This window comes from Triturus cristatus, chromosome 4_1, assembly GCF_964204655.1.
Source record: "Triturus cristatus chromosome 4_1, aTriCri1.1, whole genome shotgun sequence".
Classification (NCBI taxonomy): domain Eukaryota; kingdom Metazoa; phylum Chordata; class Amphibia; order Caudata; family Salamandridae; genus Triturus; species Triturus cristatus.
The window spans coordinates 793,619,756-793,636,368 of NC_140585.1; the positions used below are offsets into that span (position 1 = coordinate 793,619,756).

The following is a 16,613-nucleotide window of genomic DNA, read 5'->3' on the forward strand; positions in this document are numbered from 1 at the left end:
ATAGGCGACGGATAAACTATAGGTAGATGACACTGGGGGAGCAGTTTCATAACCGAGGGAGAAACTATAAGTAGATGACACTGGGGGAGCAGTTTTATATGCGAAAGAGGATCAGATGACACTGGGGTGAGCAGAAACATATGGAAAGGAGAACCTGTAGGTAGATGACACCGGGGTGAGACGTATAATAGGTGAGGGAGAATCTATAGGTAGATGACACTGAGGTGAGCAGGTTCATATGTAAAGGAGAACCTGTAGGTAGATTGCACTGGGGTGAGCAGTTTCAGACATTTGAAATCTACATTTGTGGCAGTGAGTTCCTCATCTGGTAACGAAATGTAGTCAAGATGGTATATGCCTAAAGTATCCTAGACAGAGGGCTGGAGAAAGGCAAAAAGCACACCCAGGACATGGTTTAAGTGCAGCACACCAGAGAGAAGAGAGTGCCTTAATTTTTAACCTTCACATTTTCTGGCAAATTTGACCAGTTATTATGGTTATAAATGTCACGTCTAACAATAGAAGGCAGAGCCCTGTGAAGAGTGGTTTTAGCATCAGAGCCATGGATTCTTAACTTGGATCACCTTGATCAATTATTCATTGTTAAATATCCGTTCAGGAGGGAGCCACGGACATCAAGCAAGGACGCCAATGCTACTGGGAAATAATGCTAAGATGTTAAAAACATCTGCAAGGATCGATGCACTGCCTTTTTCCAAGGTGTTTGTGGTGGGCTTTGAATCGCCTTTGCTGCTCATGTGTAACTACATGGTTTGTTCCAGCTTTCTCAGGCTGCCATATTTTTGCTTTTGTTTTTGAAGTACCTCTGCACTTTTAGGTTTGATCTTAGTATCGCTGCACAGTGCTTCTTCTAATAAGGTGAAACATGTTCTTGTCTTCCCTGAAAAGAGCCAGTGCCGTGTCCTACTATGTTGTCAGCAAAAACGAAGTACCATTGCCAGGCCATGTGCTGTATTGCAAGGAAAAAAACTCATCGCCACTACTAACAGTGCTCCCTGGGGAAAATAAGAACACATAGGAATCCGTGCACCAGGCAGGAAGATGCCGACTTCCAGTGGAATAGGCACTAATAATATTCCCTCCCATGAAGACAGTGCCTAAAGGTAATACATATCCCCCCCCCCCACCCTCCTCCTATGCTTAGAGGAGATCCGCAGACCCATTTACCCTCTCCTTCCAGCCAGTGGTGTAACGATAATTGAGAAGGCCCCCCTGCAAGGTACGTGGAGGGGCCCCCTCCGGACTCTATCAGGAGCTCCCCGGCCGAAGTGCAGTGCTGAGGGGACCCCCTGGAGCTTGGGGGCTCCCCCGCACTGCGGGGGGTGCGGGAGCCTGTGTTACGCCCCTGCTTCAAGCCCCTGGGAACGCCCAACGAACCTGCCCGCCTCATCCCTCCAGCCAGGCTCGATAGCCACTCCTGGCACTCCTGAAGCCGCTGGTAGCTCCTAGCCCAGCCCAAAGAAAGTCAGGACCAGACCTTGCCCAGCACCACATACTGCTCTGCTATAGGACTGCAGAGCAAGTCTAGAGCTGTTACAGGCAGAGTGCCAGCCCTGGCACGCCCATGGAGCACGTGCTCTTGGCCCAATGATGGCAGTTGTTGAGCACCTGCGATGGTAGAGACTGCAAAAATGCTTGGTGGATGTCGGAACCCAAGGAAGCAGCAGCACCTCATCTCTGTGTTGGAGTCATCCTCCAGAGTTTCAGCCAGAGTGTGCCATTCCCCTGCTACCAGTAGACTGCACAGACTTTGCAGCTGGAAGCCACTTGGGGCTGAAGGCTCCCTTCTGCTCAAGGGGGGCAGGTTGCAGTAGGGCACTGCAACTGGAGTAAGATAATGTAGGTGTTCAGGTAATGCACAGGCAGATGATGAGAAGGGCAGAGAACCTGCCCCAGCCGCCCCAGGGATTTGAGGATTTCCATGTTTGCCCAGACTGCTGTCCCCCTCCAAGGGTTAGGCCCATCATCTGGGAAGCAACAAAGGGGTGTTGTTAATATTTTAATGATTTTTCCACCTGAGTTCCAGATATCTCAATTGTATTTTATTTGTTGGGGCCATATGCTGCATCTCCCCTCTTCTGTCCTCTCCTTGCTCTCCTCTGCATTGCTCTTGCTGGCCGCTGTGCTCTTGTTGTCTCTCTCTGTTGTGCCCGTACTGATCTAGCTGCTGTGCTCTCGCTGTCCCCCTGATGTGCTCTCTTTGTCCCCTTGATGTGATCTCTCGGTCCCATAAATGCATTCTTTTCAGATAACCCAGGTTTTCGAGGGAGGGTCAAGCAAGGTCAAACCTATTGCATTTGTAGATGCTTGTTTATATATCTGCGCAGGGCCTACGCATAATCTGAGGCCTCATCCAAACATCAGATTCAGTGCTTCCAGCATCACATCTGGTGTCTGATGGGGTGGGAGGACACTCCAAAGTGTTCCAACACTCTGTGCCCTAGAAGGGCTGTTCTCCCTCTGCCCTTTCACTACCCGGTCGTTGTTGGTGCTTCTGTGTATAGTTTATGGGGTGTGTAACTATGGGCGCGGCCTGCTTGTTCGTCCTTACAAAATTAAATGACCCCCCCAGGACTGGGACACTCTTCTCCAACATATTGTGGTTGTGTGTGTCTGTGTGTGCATGTGCACAAATGGACACCTACGCTTCAGGATGGTTTCCCGCCCACAGAGTCAGCAGTGTCAGCCCACCCCCCTAAAGGTGTGTGGGATACACAAACTTCCCCGCCAGACCATATTCCCATAGACTGGCTTCCCATAGACTGGCTTCACACAGCAAAGATAAGCACAGAGCCTAGTTGTAGCAGAAGAAGCCAGCTCTGCCCAGAAATGACACTCCCCCCCCCCCTCCTTTGCTGTGGCGTAGGCACCTTGGAAGCCACATCTCATATGCACTTATTTTTATGTGTGCTGTCATTAGGTGATGTCAGGGGGTGAAGTGCTTTCACATGATCAAAGGTAGAGCAAAATCACCGAAGAAATACAGTCTTTTCTAGTTGTTTATGAAAACTGTAAGTCAAACAGCCAGAAATGAAAACATTCTAGTCAACACAACAGTCAATCTGCATGCCAGACCTACCACTACTTCTAAAAAAATATACCTAACAGCAACATAGTCGAAAAATCAGGGAAAGATTAGACATCTCTTGTAAGTGTAATAAATACCTTTTTTCTCGAATGACCCGCGCAATGAGAGTAAATTAATATTCATGCTATTGTTCACTACGTCACATTTTAATTAAATAAATGTTTGAGTTTTGTTTTGTGCAGCACTGGGGTCCTCTCTTCTGATTGCATACCTCAGACCCATTCATTTTTGGCCTGCTCGTTCCAGAAACCATGTCCTTTTCAAATACAATGCAACCTTTGTGTTATCATTATCTGTTATTATGATCTGTAAGTGAGACCCCACTCACCCTATTTAGGCCTGCTATATGGCTTGCAGCTTGCTGTGGTAATCCGGATGTCTCAGTCCTCGTGTATATTGTTTATTTTTTTAAATAACCTCTCGGACACGTCTGGAATGAAGTAATATGACACTAGTGTATGTACATAGGCCCAGGGCAACCAGTAACCTTGTCTGACCTTGAAACCTGGATCAGGCCTGTAGCGTTAACCATCCAGTTTTAGGATGCATCTGGGGGTCATGCCACCCTGTGTACATCTGGGCGTGTCTGACATTTTTCCTCATGTCTTTGGCTGATGGGGCTGCAGTAAAGAGCAGCTTCTGAATGAAACCTGTGCCCTCTGGCGCGTGCCCAGGTGCTCGCCCAGGTCCCCCCTGCAGCCTGTTCTCCTTATGGTGGCTGAGCGTTGATTTGTTTCTGAAGGCCGGCGGCCTGCAGCTGCGGACATACACGGCAGGCATGTTTGTGTGCAGCACAGCCCATCTTTTCTTACACATGCAAGACGCCAAAGTAGTCGTTCGTCTGATCTGCTCATTTCAGTCTAAGCTGGCAATTAGATTCAGAAAGGGAGAAGTGTGCAAGAGTCGTGATTATGTTGTTTATTTCATTCTTTGGGATGCACTGCTCCTTGATCTCCGGGGATTGTCAGGGGCCCTTTTTGTCCCTGCTCCCCCTCCTGAGTCCCACAGGATCTTGCAACAAGGTTTCGAATGATGCTTTCAACGGGCAGCGTGGGCGTCGATAGCACAGCATTGCCAATGTTGGGCGACATATATACATCATGGGTCACTGGCGGGCATAATCCGGAGGAGTTGGTCAAACATAGTGATATGTTGCAAATGTGCAAGCAGTACACAATGCTCATTAGGGTAGAATTTAGCGGCTCCTTTAGACAGGATTATGAATGCGTAGCCACAAGGTAATGGGATAAAAATACAATTTTAGGTCCGCCTAAAGTATTTTATGAAAATGTACTGTAAATGGGAGAAAAGGAATAAAAAATGTCCTGGTTCTGTTGAAGGGAAACGAGCAACCTTTAAAAACGTAATATTTAGAACAAGGAATCCTCGTTTTAAATCCACAATAATATAGCAGCACAAAAGTCACACGGTATGAAGTGGAGTGGGATTCTGCAGGGCTCAGCCACCTCACCTGTGACAGTGTCTAAGAATGTATGGGACCAATTTACAAAACTGTTTGGAGGTCGCAATCCTGCAATTCACAAAATTGCAAACTTTAAGACCACAGAAAACTAAATAGCAATATACAAAAGGTAGCCTGCGAGTCAGAAACATTTCCCCAACTCACAAACTATGCTTTCTGACTCTGCGAATGAGAAAGTGGAGGAGGCATGAAGGGGGCACCTTCTCTTCCTTCCGAGTGACAATGCAATGTATCATTGGTTTGTGACTGCATATTTTTTTTCTGTGCAGATTTATATAGCGCAAACTCGACCCGAAGGTATTCAAGCGCTTTACATGAGCACCGGTTATGTTACACAAGGACACATTCGTTATTATTATTATTTATTTGGGTAGGCACGGGGAGATTAAGTGATTTGCCCAGAATCACAGAATGTGGACGCAACCCCGAGGCTCAAACCTTGGTTTCCAGCACCAAAGCCGGCAGTCTAGCCGTCAGACCACATCATCTGCAATTGTGGTTGCAAACCATTGAGCAAACAATGACTTCTGAAAGGGGGTGATATCCATTTGCAAAATGGAAGCTGTCCCGAGGGGGCAGCTCGCCCTTGTGAATGTGGGCTATTGGCAAAGGAGAGAGCAGGCAATAGACAGATTCTTACATCAATGCTATTCTCAGAATGCCAACTTTTATTTGATATTCTGTGGATGGCATTGGTGGGACAGTGGCTGAAATAATAAAAAAACAAAGTTGGCCTTCGGCATGATGGACATATGCTGTCCCGGCTGTTTTGTGAAATGCAGCCTTCAGACATAACCAGTAGGCCCTCTGAGTCTCTCAGCCAGCCTTCAAACTAGGCCCATAAGAAGAGCTTGCAGGGCAAAATCTACTTATGGGTTGACTGTCACACTCACTTTCCCCGTCTTACCTCACCGTTGCCCCTCTTTGCACCTGCAGTCCACCACCCACATCATGACTGCAGCTATGAAAGTTGAATCAGTAGGAAAAACCATTGAGGGTACGTCCTGCATCTGTCCATCCTAAGGCCAATCTGTGCCTCTGAAAGGTCGTTCTGTGCAATATCAGCTATAATCTAGGCCTATGCATTTCAAATGCTGGTACAGCAGTGTCTCAGTGTTTTCCATGCCATGCTTTCTGTCTCTCCATTTGCATCCTCTGTCTTTCTATTGTATGCTTGTTTGTATGCTGAATTTGTACAGTGTGAATCTAGCAAAAAGGCTACTGTGTCAAAAGCAGGCATGCAGTCAACAGGTGACTTGAGAGTTAGCTGGTTTGTGGACTGTAACTGCATCATGATGAAGCCTTCTTTAAAAATTGGAGCATTTTTTAGGTGGATACTGGGATTTATCCTTGTCCTGAATGCCCAGACGGAAAAGGCCTATTGCTTTTTTTTCCCACTTGTCTCAAGTCTGATGGTGTCCTGGCTGCGTGTTGGCAGAAAAGATGGTGAACTTGTCAGCCAGATAGTTGGCTGCACAGGTCATGGTGCCTTCGTAAATGATGCGGCTAGTTTTGAAGATGGTGTGGGCCCACAAGGGGAGTCAGTGGAGTGCCATCGGAAACCATATCTGTTCTCATAACTACCCTTACATAGTTGTCAATTTGCCCAATGTCCTGACAGTAACTTTCAGCCAATCAAATATATGCTGCACTTTGTAGTTTCACATATCACACTATATGTATGGGCCTGCAAGTCACAGCCTTTGTTGCTCAAATTGGATTTCCTTAAAATACAGGAGAAAAGAGGCGCTTGGCAAAACAGGAACAGTTTGTTTATTTTAACAGTTTGGCAGGGAGAACAGTTACAGGCACTGGGTCTGAGGACTGTCTCAATTTACATCAAGTTTGTGCTCTCTTTACATACCATATTACAACAAGCAATACGGATTTCTGGTATACCATATATGGTAAGGAATGCTGGTTACTGCCTTTAGAGTCATAAATTAATGGTCAATGGTTACTAAAGGTGGGTCTTAACCCCTTCAGCGCTCATGACGGAACCACTCCGTCATGAGCCACGGGTGCCGTGTGCTCATGACGGAGTGGTTCCGTCATGCTGCGGCCGTTGGCCGCCGCTCCTCCCACGCTGCGCTGATTCCCCGCCTGTGCGGGCGATTAGCGCAGTGGGCGGAGTCATGAAGGAACCACTCCGTCATGAGCACAGCTCAACCGTGGCTCATGACGGAGTGGCTCCGTCATGAGCACAGCGCCACCGCGCTGCCCCCAAACCCCCCCCCCCCCTCCAGCGCTGCAGCGGAATTCCTGCCGCAGCCAAGGGGTTAACCTGCGTGGACACAGTGTGGCCAATGATGAATGTGTCCAGATATCCAGCATGGGGATCGCATGATCATTATGTGTGCTAGGCTCTGATTGGCTATGTGTTTCTAACTCATGTGGCATCTGACTATATGGTGTTTTAGAAGCACACGTACCCCCTCTGGCCACGTGTGCTTTATTGGGGCACTCTCTCTTGACCAGTGTAATGTCGCTGCTCCTAACTGTGAAATTGATCAAGAGTTTCCTGTCCGAGTGTTTGCCTGCTAGCAATGCACTTTCCCACCTGTGACACATCAGTCAGTAATCCCGGGTCGAGGTCGTAGAGCCTGCCTGACTACATATTTGCATGTCGAGGTAGTTCGGAAAGGGCAATTCTATTAATAAGGACGATAGTTTGTTTTTATCGATAAACACATCGATATCCATATTAACACATGCATAGCATTTCAAGCTGAAAATACACAAATGGTTGGAAGTGATCCTCATTTCATGGGGTAAGTTGAATGCAATGTTATTACAAATAGTAATGAATTGGCCCAAAGTTTTCTCTATGTGAAAAACAATCACCTTTCTGCATATTTGTTCATAATGTAAAGAATGTGTACTGCTGGGGCAAAAAGACTTCTGCGCTTGTCTAAAATTGCCAACCTATTCCACCTCTGAAATCCCATTTGGCACTGAGTATGTTAGACTCGTAGGACTGTAAAATAATGCCTTTTTTCCTGAACTGTAAAATTTAGCCTTTTTTCTCAGGCCATTTTACCACCCTGTTCTGAGTTTTGCACATCAAAATTAGTGATCACACGTGGGACTGGTTTTCCCTCAAGGTAAATGTTAGAACTGGGGGTCTCTAGTTGGCTGGGGTTGGTACCTTAGTCCAAATAGGGACCCTTGCGTCTAGTCAGGGAAAGGAAGGTCACCCTCTTAGATAACCCCTGCTCAACCCCCGGTAGCTTGGCACGAGCACCCAGGCTTATCTTCAAGGCAATGTGTAAAGTATTTGCAACCACACTCCCAGTAACACAGTGATAACACCACAAATGGACACCACACTGGTTTTATAAAAATAGCGGTATCTTTATCAAAAGGAATACGATGAGACCAAACGATAGAAATCTAACATATGCGAAGTCGTAATATTTCACTTTGCCGGTTATTAGGCCAACAATCACTTGTAGGTTCTCACGGTGTTAATGAGCCATTCACGATGATCTAATGCAGTACTAATGCAATGCTATGCAGTTCGTAATGCTGTTTGTAATGTAGTAATAAGATAGTCCTTAATGCAAGAATAATGTGTTTCGTAAGGCAAGAATGAGGCAGTTCGTAATGCAAGAAATATGCGGTTCGTAATGCAAGAATCAGGCAGTTCGTAATGCAAGAAATATGTGGTTCGTAATGCAAGAAGCAGGCAGTTCCTAATGCAAGAAATATGCAGTTCGTAATGCAAGGAATAATGTCATAAGCCAATCTGCGCGGTCAACTTGGGCACCGCTAGGCCCCAACAGCAGAGACAACGGTTGTAAGCTTAATGAGGCGTCTCTAGTACTTCTGGGCAGGTACGGGCCGCTCAGGGACAACAGGAGAGAGTGGAGCACTCCTGTACTCCTGCTGCACGCCTCCCAAGGCCACACCAGCTTGCAACTCCTGACCCGAGTCCAAGCCTTACCTGGGGGGTGCGCTGCCTCGCTCTCTCTCCCCGCTTATCGGACGTCCTGCTGGGCTGCCCCGACAACGTTCAGCTCCGTTGCTAGGTGACACTGTAGCCGGACAGGTTACGGCGCTGTCTTCTCCTTAGTTGACGATCTTGGGCAGATTCCTCTCGGCGAACAACGATCATGATCCCTTTCACCTTGCAGCTTACCTAGCTTCACGAAATCCTTTAGCACATTGCGGCTCGGGCCAGTGGCGGCGATCCTCACTCACAGCCTCAGTTACGATGACGGCTCGAGCCACAAACAGCAATGCAGCATAGTGGACGATGTTTCACGCTGCAGGGGCAATGCGGTCACGGGGCATCTCGTAAACAGCACCACAGACCACACGGCAGTCTCAGGCGTGCAAAAGCACACACACCAAGCGTCGCTGAGACACAGTTGGAAACTTTGATGTTCCTGAGTTTCCACAACAGGGGACCAGTTCTCCTCGGGCCCCTGGAGACAAGTTACTTCAGGACACAGCACACAGCAAAGTCCTCTCAAGCAGGGGGACACAGCACACAGCAAAGTCCCTTGTCCTCTCCTTAGTTAAATCAGCAAACTGCAGGCCAGCCCCAGAACACACAGCAAGGACAGTCCTTCTCTTCAGCTGCTCTCCTTTGTTAGAGGTTCCTCTTGATCACGAAGTAGTTTCAATCCTTTTGCAGTCGGGATTTCGGTGTTGAGTTCAGGGGTTTCAGCTCTTACATTTATACTTCTAAATGCCTTTGAAGTCTTTGTGTGCAGGGGGCTCTGAGCCCGGTCCAAACCTGTTCTGGGTGTCTTCCTGCCAGTGCACACCTTCTTCATTTGATAGTGAGAGTCTGGGCCCCAGACACTCCGCAGGAGGTGGAGCCATTCTTTTGTGGCAGCAGCACAGGCCTCTTCGCATCAAAGGGGCTACTCCTCCCCCTACACCAAATGCAGGCCAGCCTGTGCTGTCTCATCTACTGCTCCCTGGTGTCAGGACACTCCACAGATCCTGTCACATCCAAACCCAGACAGTCAATACACAACCAGGCAGAGGCACACAGGATGGTTTAAAACAAGAAACCAGCCACTTCTAAAAGTGTGGTTTCTAAACACACAATTTAAAAACCATCTTCATAGAAAGATGTGTTATTAAATTCTGAATTCAGGCACACTAAACTTCCCCCCTCGATCTTATGCCTATGGGAAGATATGCTGGAAACATGGGACACAGCATTCCCCATTCTGTCTTATGGGTAAGATGGTCTTGCAACAGTGAAACACAAATTTGGCAGTATTTCACTGTCAGGATATGGTACCACCTTAGTACATGTCCTACCTTTCACATACACTGGACCCTGCCCAGGGGGGTACCTTGGGCCTACTATAGGGGTGTCTGATGTGCATAAAAAGGGAAGGGTAAGGCCTGACAAGTGGGTGCACTTGTCAGGACAACAAGGCAGTTAACAAACTGTCTCATAATTCTAGCTCTTGATTCACTCCTGAAAGCAGTGTCCTCAATTTAAAGAATGCAAGTGAGCGACCTTATGTTTGGTGGTACCCCAGCTGCCTCAGCTACAATCAGTCACCAGAGGCAGAATTTGGGTGTCCTAAGGCCGCTTCTGTGACATGTTTGGCACCTTTCAAAACGAAACATCTTTACACAACGATAGCTCAAAGACCGGTGTGTGCCAAATCAGTAAAGGATCAGAACAATGACATGCACATTTGAAACGTGCACTTATGTTTACTGTAGTAGAGTGTTCTCTTTTGTGCTCTCTTGTTTCAATGTACTTTTTTTGTGATTTCAGGTTTACAATATCTAGTCGCGGGTTACGAGGACATGAAGAGCGGGAGACTGATCGTCAACATGAAAAGTTTCGTTCATCTGTGGAAGCCAACTCTTGGGAGGAAAGTGTTGGAGATTTTAAAAAGCAATTGCAACTGAAGAGAGGGAAGTTGACCCTCTGGCTTGCATATAATGCAGAACTGCACACAGAGGAGCTAAACAAGAATGAACAAATGTAGTGCCTACTTGAATGGCGGAGCATTTTTGGCTCATCGGATTTGTCTAAACAGACCCTCTGCTGGCAGGGTTCCTGTGACCTACTGGTGTTTGCTGGCATATTCTCCAAGGCCTGCTGTAGAACTGAGGTATGCAAAAAGAGGAGGGCGCTGACTGCTGCAGGACTGCAACCAATGCAAACAGACTTTGTGGCACATACACAGCAAGGCAATCTGTTACAGTGAAGACCCTTCCCCTAGTATCTTCCACCATTGGAATAAGGTAGCTCGAGGTGGCTGCTTCTCACTGAAGGGGGGGGGTTAAGGAACGCACTGTGGGCAAGGCAGGCATCGGCTTGTCTCCTGAAAGAAGGATTTGATTTCTCCACCAGTTTATTGACTGTGTTTTGTCCGTAAGGCTCTCCAATTGGCCCAGCTCCCATGTAAATATGTTATTGTACAAAGCACTTTATTACAAGTCAGCTCATATTGCGGACGCTCACATTTAGCGAAACTAACACGTTTGGTGCATTCCTTGCTTCAATCGAGCGGGTAAAATGCTTCTGTGCCTGTATCCTTTTTCTAATTTTTATTTATACATTGTTCATTACTATCTCAAGTAGTAATCTCCTCTGGTCAAATATATCTATAGAATATCCCCTAATTCCAGTTTGCTGGGTACTTCTCTGAATTAATGTGGCAGTGTGGTTTTGTTGCAAGCCGCCTTGAATCCAGCTGCCAAGGGAACAAGGTGAAACATGCTACTCTGGAAGCAGAACTTCCCTTTTCTGTGTTAAATTAAAACAGAAATGTCACTTTCTGTCTTGGTTGAATGCCGCGTCCGAATGAAATAGGGCATGCACCTGCGCAGAGTCCAGTGCCAATGGCCACTCACTCCTACATGGCTTCTGATGTCTTTGTGAGTCTGTGTAAATAGGAGGGTATATGTACACCAGTTGTTTTAAGAATTTCAGCTTTCTCGTTCCCTGGCTATGTTTGTAGGTAATAATGCTGCTTTCACGTCTTATGGGGCTGTGACTAGGTAATCATAAAAAGGTAAATGTGTCAGTATTATCACGAAATATGCTTCTATGAATGTCACGCCGTTTTCAGGAAGCCTGCGCTTGACCACTTTGGGGTGAACTGTCAAGTAGGTCTGGCGGCTTTAAAGTATAAATGTAAAGAAAACATTTTTAGCACAATAGATGCCCAGTTTCATTGCTCAGTAAAATCTCGCCTGGGGTGGCATTCATTCCATCTTTATTTGTAAAGAGTGGCTTGCTATTTTAACCCCCCTCCAGATTCCCCTACAACCACTAGCCGTGGGACGCACTTTGACATGCTCCACCTTCACAGTATGCGGCCGTGATGGTTGGTGCTGACGAACATTTTGCTGGTTGTACTGCATGCATTACGTAATTTTACAGTGCGACATGGGACCGTATTATAGAAGAGCCCTGGGGCACAAGGGGCATTTGCGCCCGCCTTGTGTGCCCCAGGGGTACTTTGGTATTATAGAAGGGGCTGCAGACGCTTTTGCGTCTCCTTCTTTAATACCGATAGCGCTGGCGCACATAAAGCAACTGCGCTATCTTCTGAGGGCATTCCCTCGTTTGTATGGGGGTGTGGCCCCATGCAAATGAGGGAGTCCATTTGCCCTGCGCCCCTGCCTTATTACAGACACGGACAAAGAGGCAAAGAACTCATGAGGAGGCGCACTGACAGTGCACCCCTGATGGTAGCCCTCTGGAGGGGAGAAGGAGATCCATGAACCCCCAGACATCCTCTTGCCGGTGAATGTAGTCGCTAATCCTCCTTCAAAGTGCAGATGGGTTGCCGCTTGCACTGTGAAAGCACGAAGCAGACTCAAAGCAGCCGCTCTGTCTTTTCCGAGAAAAATGCGCTGTCCCCAGGGCAGCGCCAGTTTGCGGCTGCCCTGCAGGCAGCTCATTCACCATAATGTAGTGCATTTTCATTGTTTGCGCTGGGCGCACATTAAAAGGTGCGCCCAGCGCAAACAATGAAAATGTGCGATGTGAATAATACAGGCCCTGATGTGCAGGCTCACCACAGTAACTCTATACTGTTGCCAGGGACATTTTAATGATTTTGGGAGCCCTGGGCTTTGAATTTATGATCCAGTTTCACCTCTCTTATGCCCTCTTTGGCCAGGTGACTGATGGTGCACAGGCACACATCTCCAAATTCTAAATGTGTTCACATTTAATATTCAGGGATAGTGAGGTGTGTTTCCAATATTGTAACACAGCAGCAGCTCAATAAAATGACTGCAAATAATCTCTGTTACACCTTCCCATTTCTCATATATGAGGTCCTGTTTTGATCTAAAAGAAACTTTTTTTATGGATGTTACATAAAATATAAACATAACATTTTTCTACAAAATGTCTGTAATGGATACTCACGCATCACCCAAATTAAAATAAATTAAAGGAAAACGATATTTAAAACAATCTGTGTAAGAATTATTCTAGGTCACCCGGGCAGAACAGAGCTGCTTTTATCAGTGGCTAGGGCCTTGGGCAAGAGCCCCCTTTGCTCATGCCTTAAAAACCTCTCTGACTGCTGCCTGTACATTGCGGAACTTACCTAAACCAATCAGATCCCCAAGAAAGTTATTTCTGCTTGAAGGCTTTTCTACCTACTCTACACCTTCAACGAGGCACTCACGCTTAGGACCTTGAGATGCACGTCCCTCTCCGCCATCTGATCGGACACCATCACTCTTGGCGCCTGTGAAATAATTGGAAATTTCATCTCACCCAAAGTTAATATGGCTTAGCTACAATACATTTACGCCTAGCAATCAGAATGGTGTTTATGTGATCTGTAGTTAAAAACCCCCTCAAAATTCATGAATGAATCAAAGATGAATCACTTTTTTACGCAAAGTACTCACATAGACAGAGTTCAGAGCATGGAGGTATCTTAAGGTATGTCGATGTCTGTGCTCTGGCAATCAAGGGAGATTCAGTTTAGTGGGTGGGGGCGGCAAGGGAGTTAAAAATAAGGCAGAAAGAAGAGTGAAGAAGGTAACAAAATAAAAGGAAGGGGAACTACTGAGAAGTGGACACAGCTGGAAAAAAACAAGGAGAAATAAATTTAATGAATGAAAAGAGAAAGCTGCAGAACAAGGATGGGAAAAAAGATAAAAGGGTACAGAGATGAATCATAAAGGACACAAAGAAACAAATATATTAAATATTAGATTAACAAAGAACGAAAATAAGAAACAAAAATGAACTTGGAGAGGTAGGGGTGCAGAAAATGACACAAGATACATCAAAATAGTGATAGAAACAATGAGCAAAGTAAAGTAGATTGAGTGAATTTCCAAAATCAGCGTAATCATAGACACAAGGAAAAGATAAACAAAAATCAGAAGCTGAAAGAGAGAAGTGAACTATAGACAGATTGAAAAGGAAGGTGTTATGCTCTTTAAGAGTGTGCACTAAGAATTCCAGACAAAAGAGAAAGAAGCAGAATAATATAGATAACGAAAGACCAAACGACCAAAACAGCTTACAAAAATAAAAGAGATGCGAGAGAAAGATAGCAAGATAAGTACAACATGCTTATACCAAAGTAAGAGCTGGGAAATGGTAAAATGCTACTAGACACACAGGAGATACAATGAAATATTTTGTTTTCTCCACCACCCCTACCGCAAATGTAGATTCTCCACGATTATGTTAAGTAGTTGCTTGAACGCCTCATATTAAATATGTGAAATGTAAACCTTGATAAGTGGGCGTGTGACAGGAAAATTATGACCATTTTTACCAAGAATGGCGCTGTAATCGTTGAGATGTTGTTCAGATTTGCTTTTTAATGTCACATTTACACAAATAAGTCTGCAAATCTCTACTTGTTTAAATGCACCTGCACATTTCAGTCTTCTCCAGGAAGATGTTATCTCATTCTAAGAATTCTTGAAATCAAGGGAATATCCTGCTTTTGTTTTCCATTCCAGATTTAAAAAATATACAAATGCATCTATTCCATGTATTAACCTACCCGTCTTCATGAAGAAAAGACCATATTCTGAAACCTAATATTTGCAATTGATATACATTTATCTCTTGGCACATTTTTTTAATCAATTTATTTCAGTGAGGAGTTGAAAGAAGTAGTTCTTTCATACCTAATATACGATGAATGTAAAGAGTTGTAATAGACATGGGTTATTGTGAATATTTGCTTCCATTCCAGGCAAAGTTACGGTAAAAGAGTGAATCCCAGGAAACTGAGGCCAAACAGGGAGACTCTGTTACTTTCAAGGAAGCTTGGCATATTTAAAACAGTTTTGTTTCAGGGAAGCACAAACTCCAAACCTGGAAGATTGCAAGTCAACTGGGTAGGCATACAGAAAATGAGACTAGGCTTTGAGGATGGGCTTTGAAATGATGTTGGAAGGATGGGGTGCCACTTTATTTTTTCTGTGGGCTCTCTCAAACCCAAGGCAAGCTTTGAAAGATTCTTTCCTATGACAAATTGATTAGTTCTTATAGGGCATCACCCTCTAATGTTTTCTTTGTGAAGTAGCACCTTCTGCGGAATGATTTATTGATGAATCACCTCCTTCAGCATTACCCTATTTAGTACCACAGTTCGGAAAAGACCCCTGGCCCTCTGAAGTACCACCCTCTCAAGAGTCACCCTTTAAATATCATCCCATGAAGTACCATCCTCTGAGGCATCACCCTGTCGTCCACAGGCATTCCACATCACTTCAAGACAAATTATAGCGCTAATGACCAGCTGTGATCGAATGTTAAACAATAGCGGAAAATAACTTGATAGCAATAGGGTAACTAGAATGTATCAGGGCCACTGGTATTGTGCGCCAGGAGAGGGACAAATTATGTGGCAGGGTTGACTAAATTATGCGTCAAGAAAAGGCAAAGCTTGCAACTTAAAGTGACACATTTTGTGACAGCATTACTTTAATATATTGTCATTCTTACACTTGTTAACACTGTAGGGAGGGCATACCTTACAAGTGATTAGTACCAGTTTAACACCCAAATATAGCAATAATCAACAGAAAGGTGATCAGTCAGCCTTTGCAAAGAGTCGTGCACCATGCAGTTGCATGAGTCGCTGCGTTAAGTAACTTTTGAACCGTTTGAACTAGAAACTATTTTTTGTTTAAATCTGCAGATTATGTGACTAATGATGGATTATGTGACAAATGCGGTAAATCCATAATTTTGGGGAAAAAACTCGGCCTCACAATCGCATAATTTCAGTGGCCCTGATCATACTGATGGGAATCAAGAATCCAGCCCCAAACCTAAAAATACTGTAAAAGACACTACAGCACGCCCACCACTAATACCTTATTCTTAACATCCATTGTCCTTATGGGAGGCTAACCCCAGGGAACTCAGCATGCTTCACAATACACCCCGTGGAAACAAGTAAAGTATAAGAGGCTTCCAGATTGAGTACGCAGGAATGCACAAGCCTCATAAAATTAGCTCTACTGCAGAAGGGGACCTGGTGCACAAGCATATCTTGTTTTGAGAAGTGAAATCCATTTGAATTGGACAGGGCCCACTCAAGTAGACTTGCATTCTTGCGGAAGCCGACTTTGTAGTACTCGGGGAACACAAAAATTGCAGTGCGCATTCCAACATCTCAAAACAGTAGAATGTCTTCACTATCAACAGGACCTTTGGTAGCGACTTCTCGGGTATGTGGCATCCTTGTTCTCTAAGAGTGATAAGTTGCAATCAGGGTCTGCACCTGTGCTTGTAATCCCTAAGTAAACCAACAAAAGTCTGTTCAGGTGCCAAAGGTATGACAGACATGTGAGCCCATATACCTTTGGGTACAGATCAGAAAGTGCATGGGAAAATGTGACTTCTCCAACTCACTTATACAGGAGGAGACCAGAAACCTATTATGAGTTGTTGGGGTCCTAGTTGTAAATTTACGTAGAAATTGTGTTATACAACAATGCTGTTAAAAAGATAAAATCTGGTATGCAATGTTGCTTTTGACCTTTGTGACTGATTACTAGAGATGTACTAAAGTGTAACACAAA

At 45.3% G+C, this 16,613-nt stretch overlaps 1 protein-coding gene across 2 annotated transcripts in view; it reads left to right on the forward strand.

Annotated features, from left to right (window-relative positions):
- Nucleotides 1–13,641, forward strand: part of NTN4 (netrin 4) — a 501,445-nt gene extending 487,804 nt beyond the window's left edge. For both annotated transcript variants that reach the window (XM_085653374.1, XM_085653373.1), the window contains one exon: nucleotides 10,348–13,641. In XM_085653374.1, the coding sequence (XP_085509500.1) occupies nucleotides 10,348–10,484 (137 nt within the window). In that variant the 3' untranslated portion in view covers nucleotides 10,485–13,641. The remainder of the gene's footprint in view (nucleotides 1–10,347) is intronic.
- Nucleotides 13,642–16,613: the final 2,972 nt, after the last annotated feature.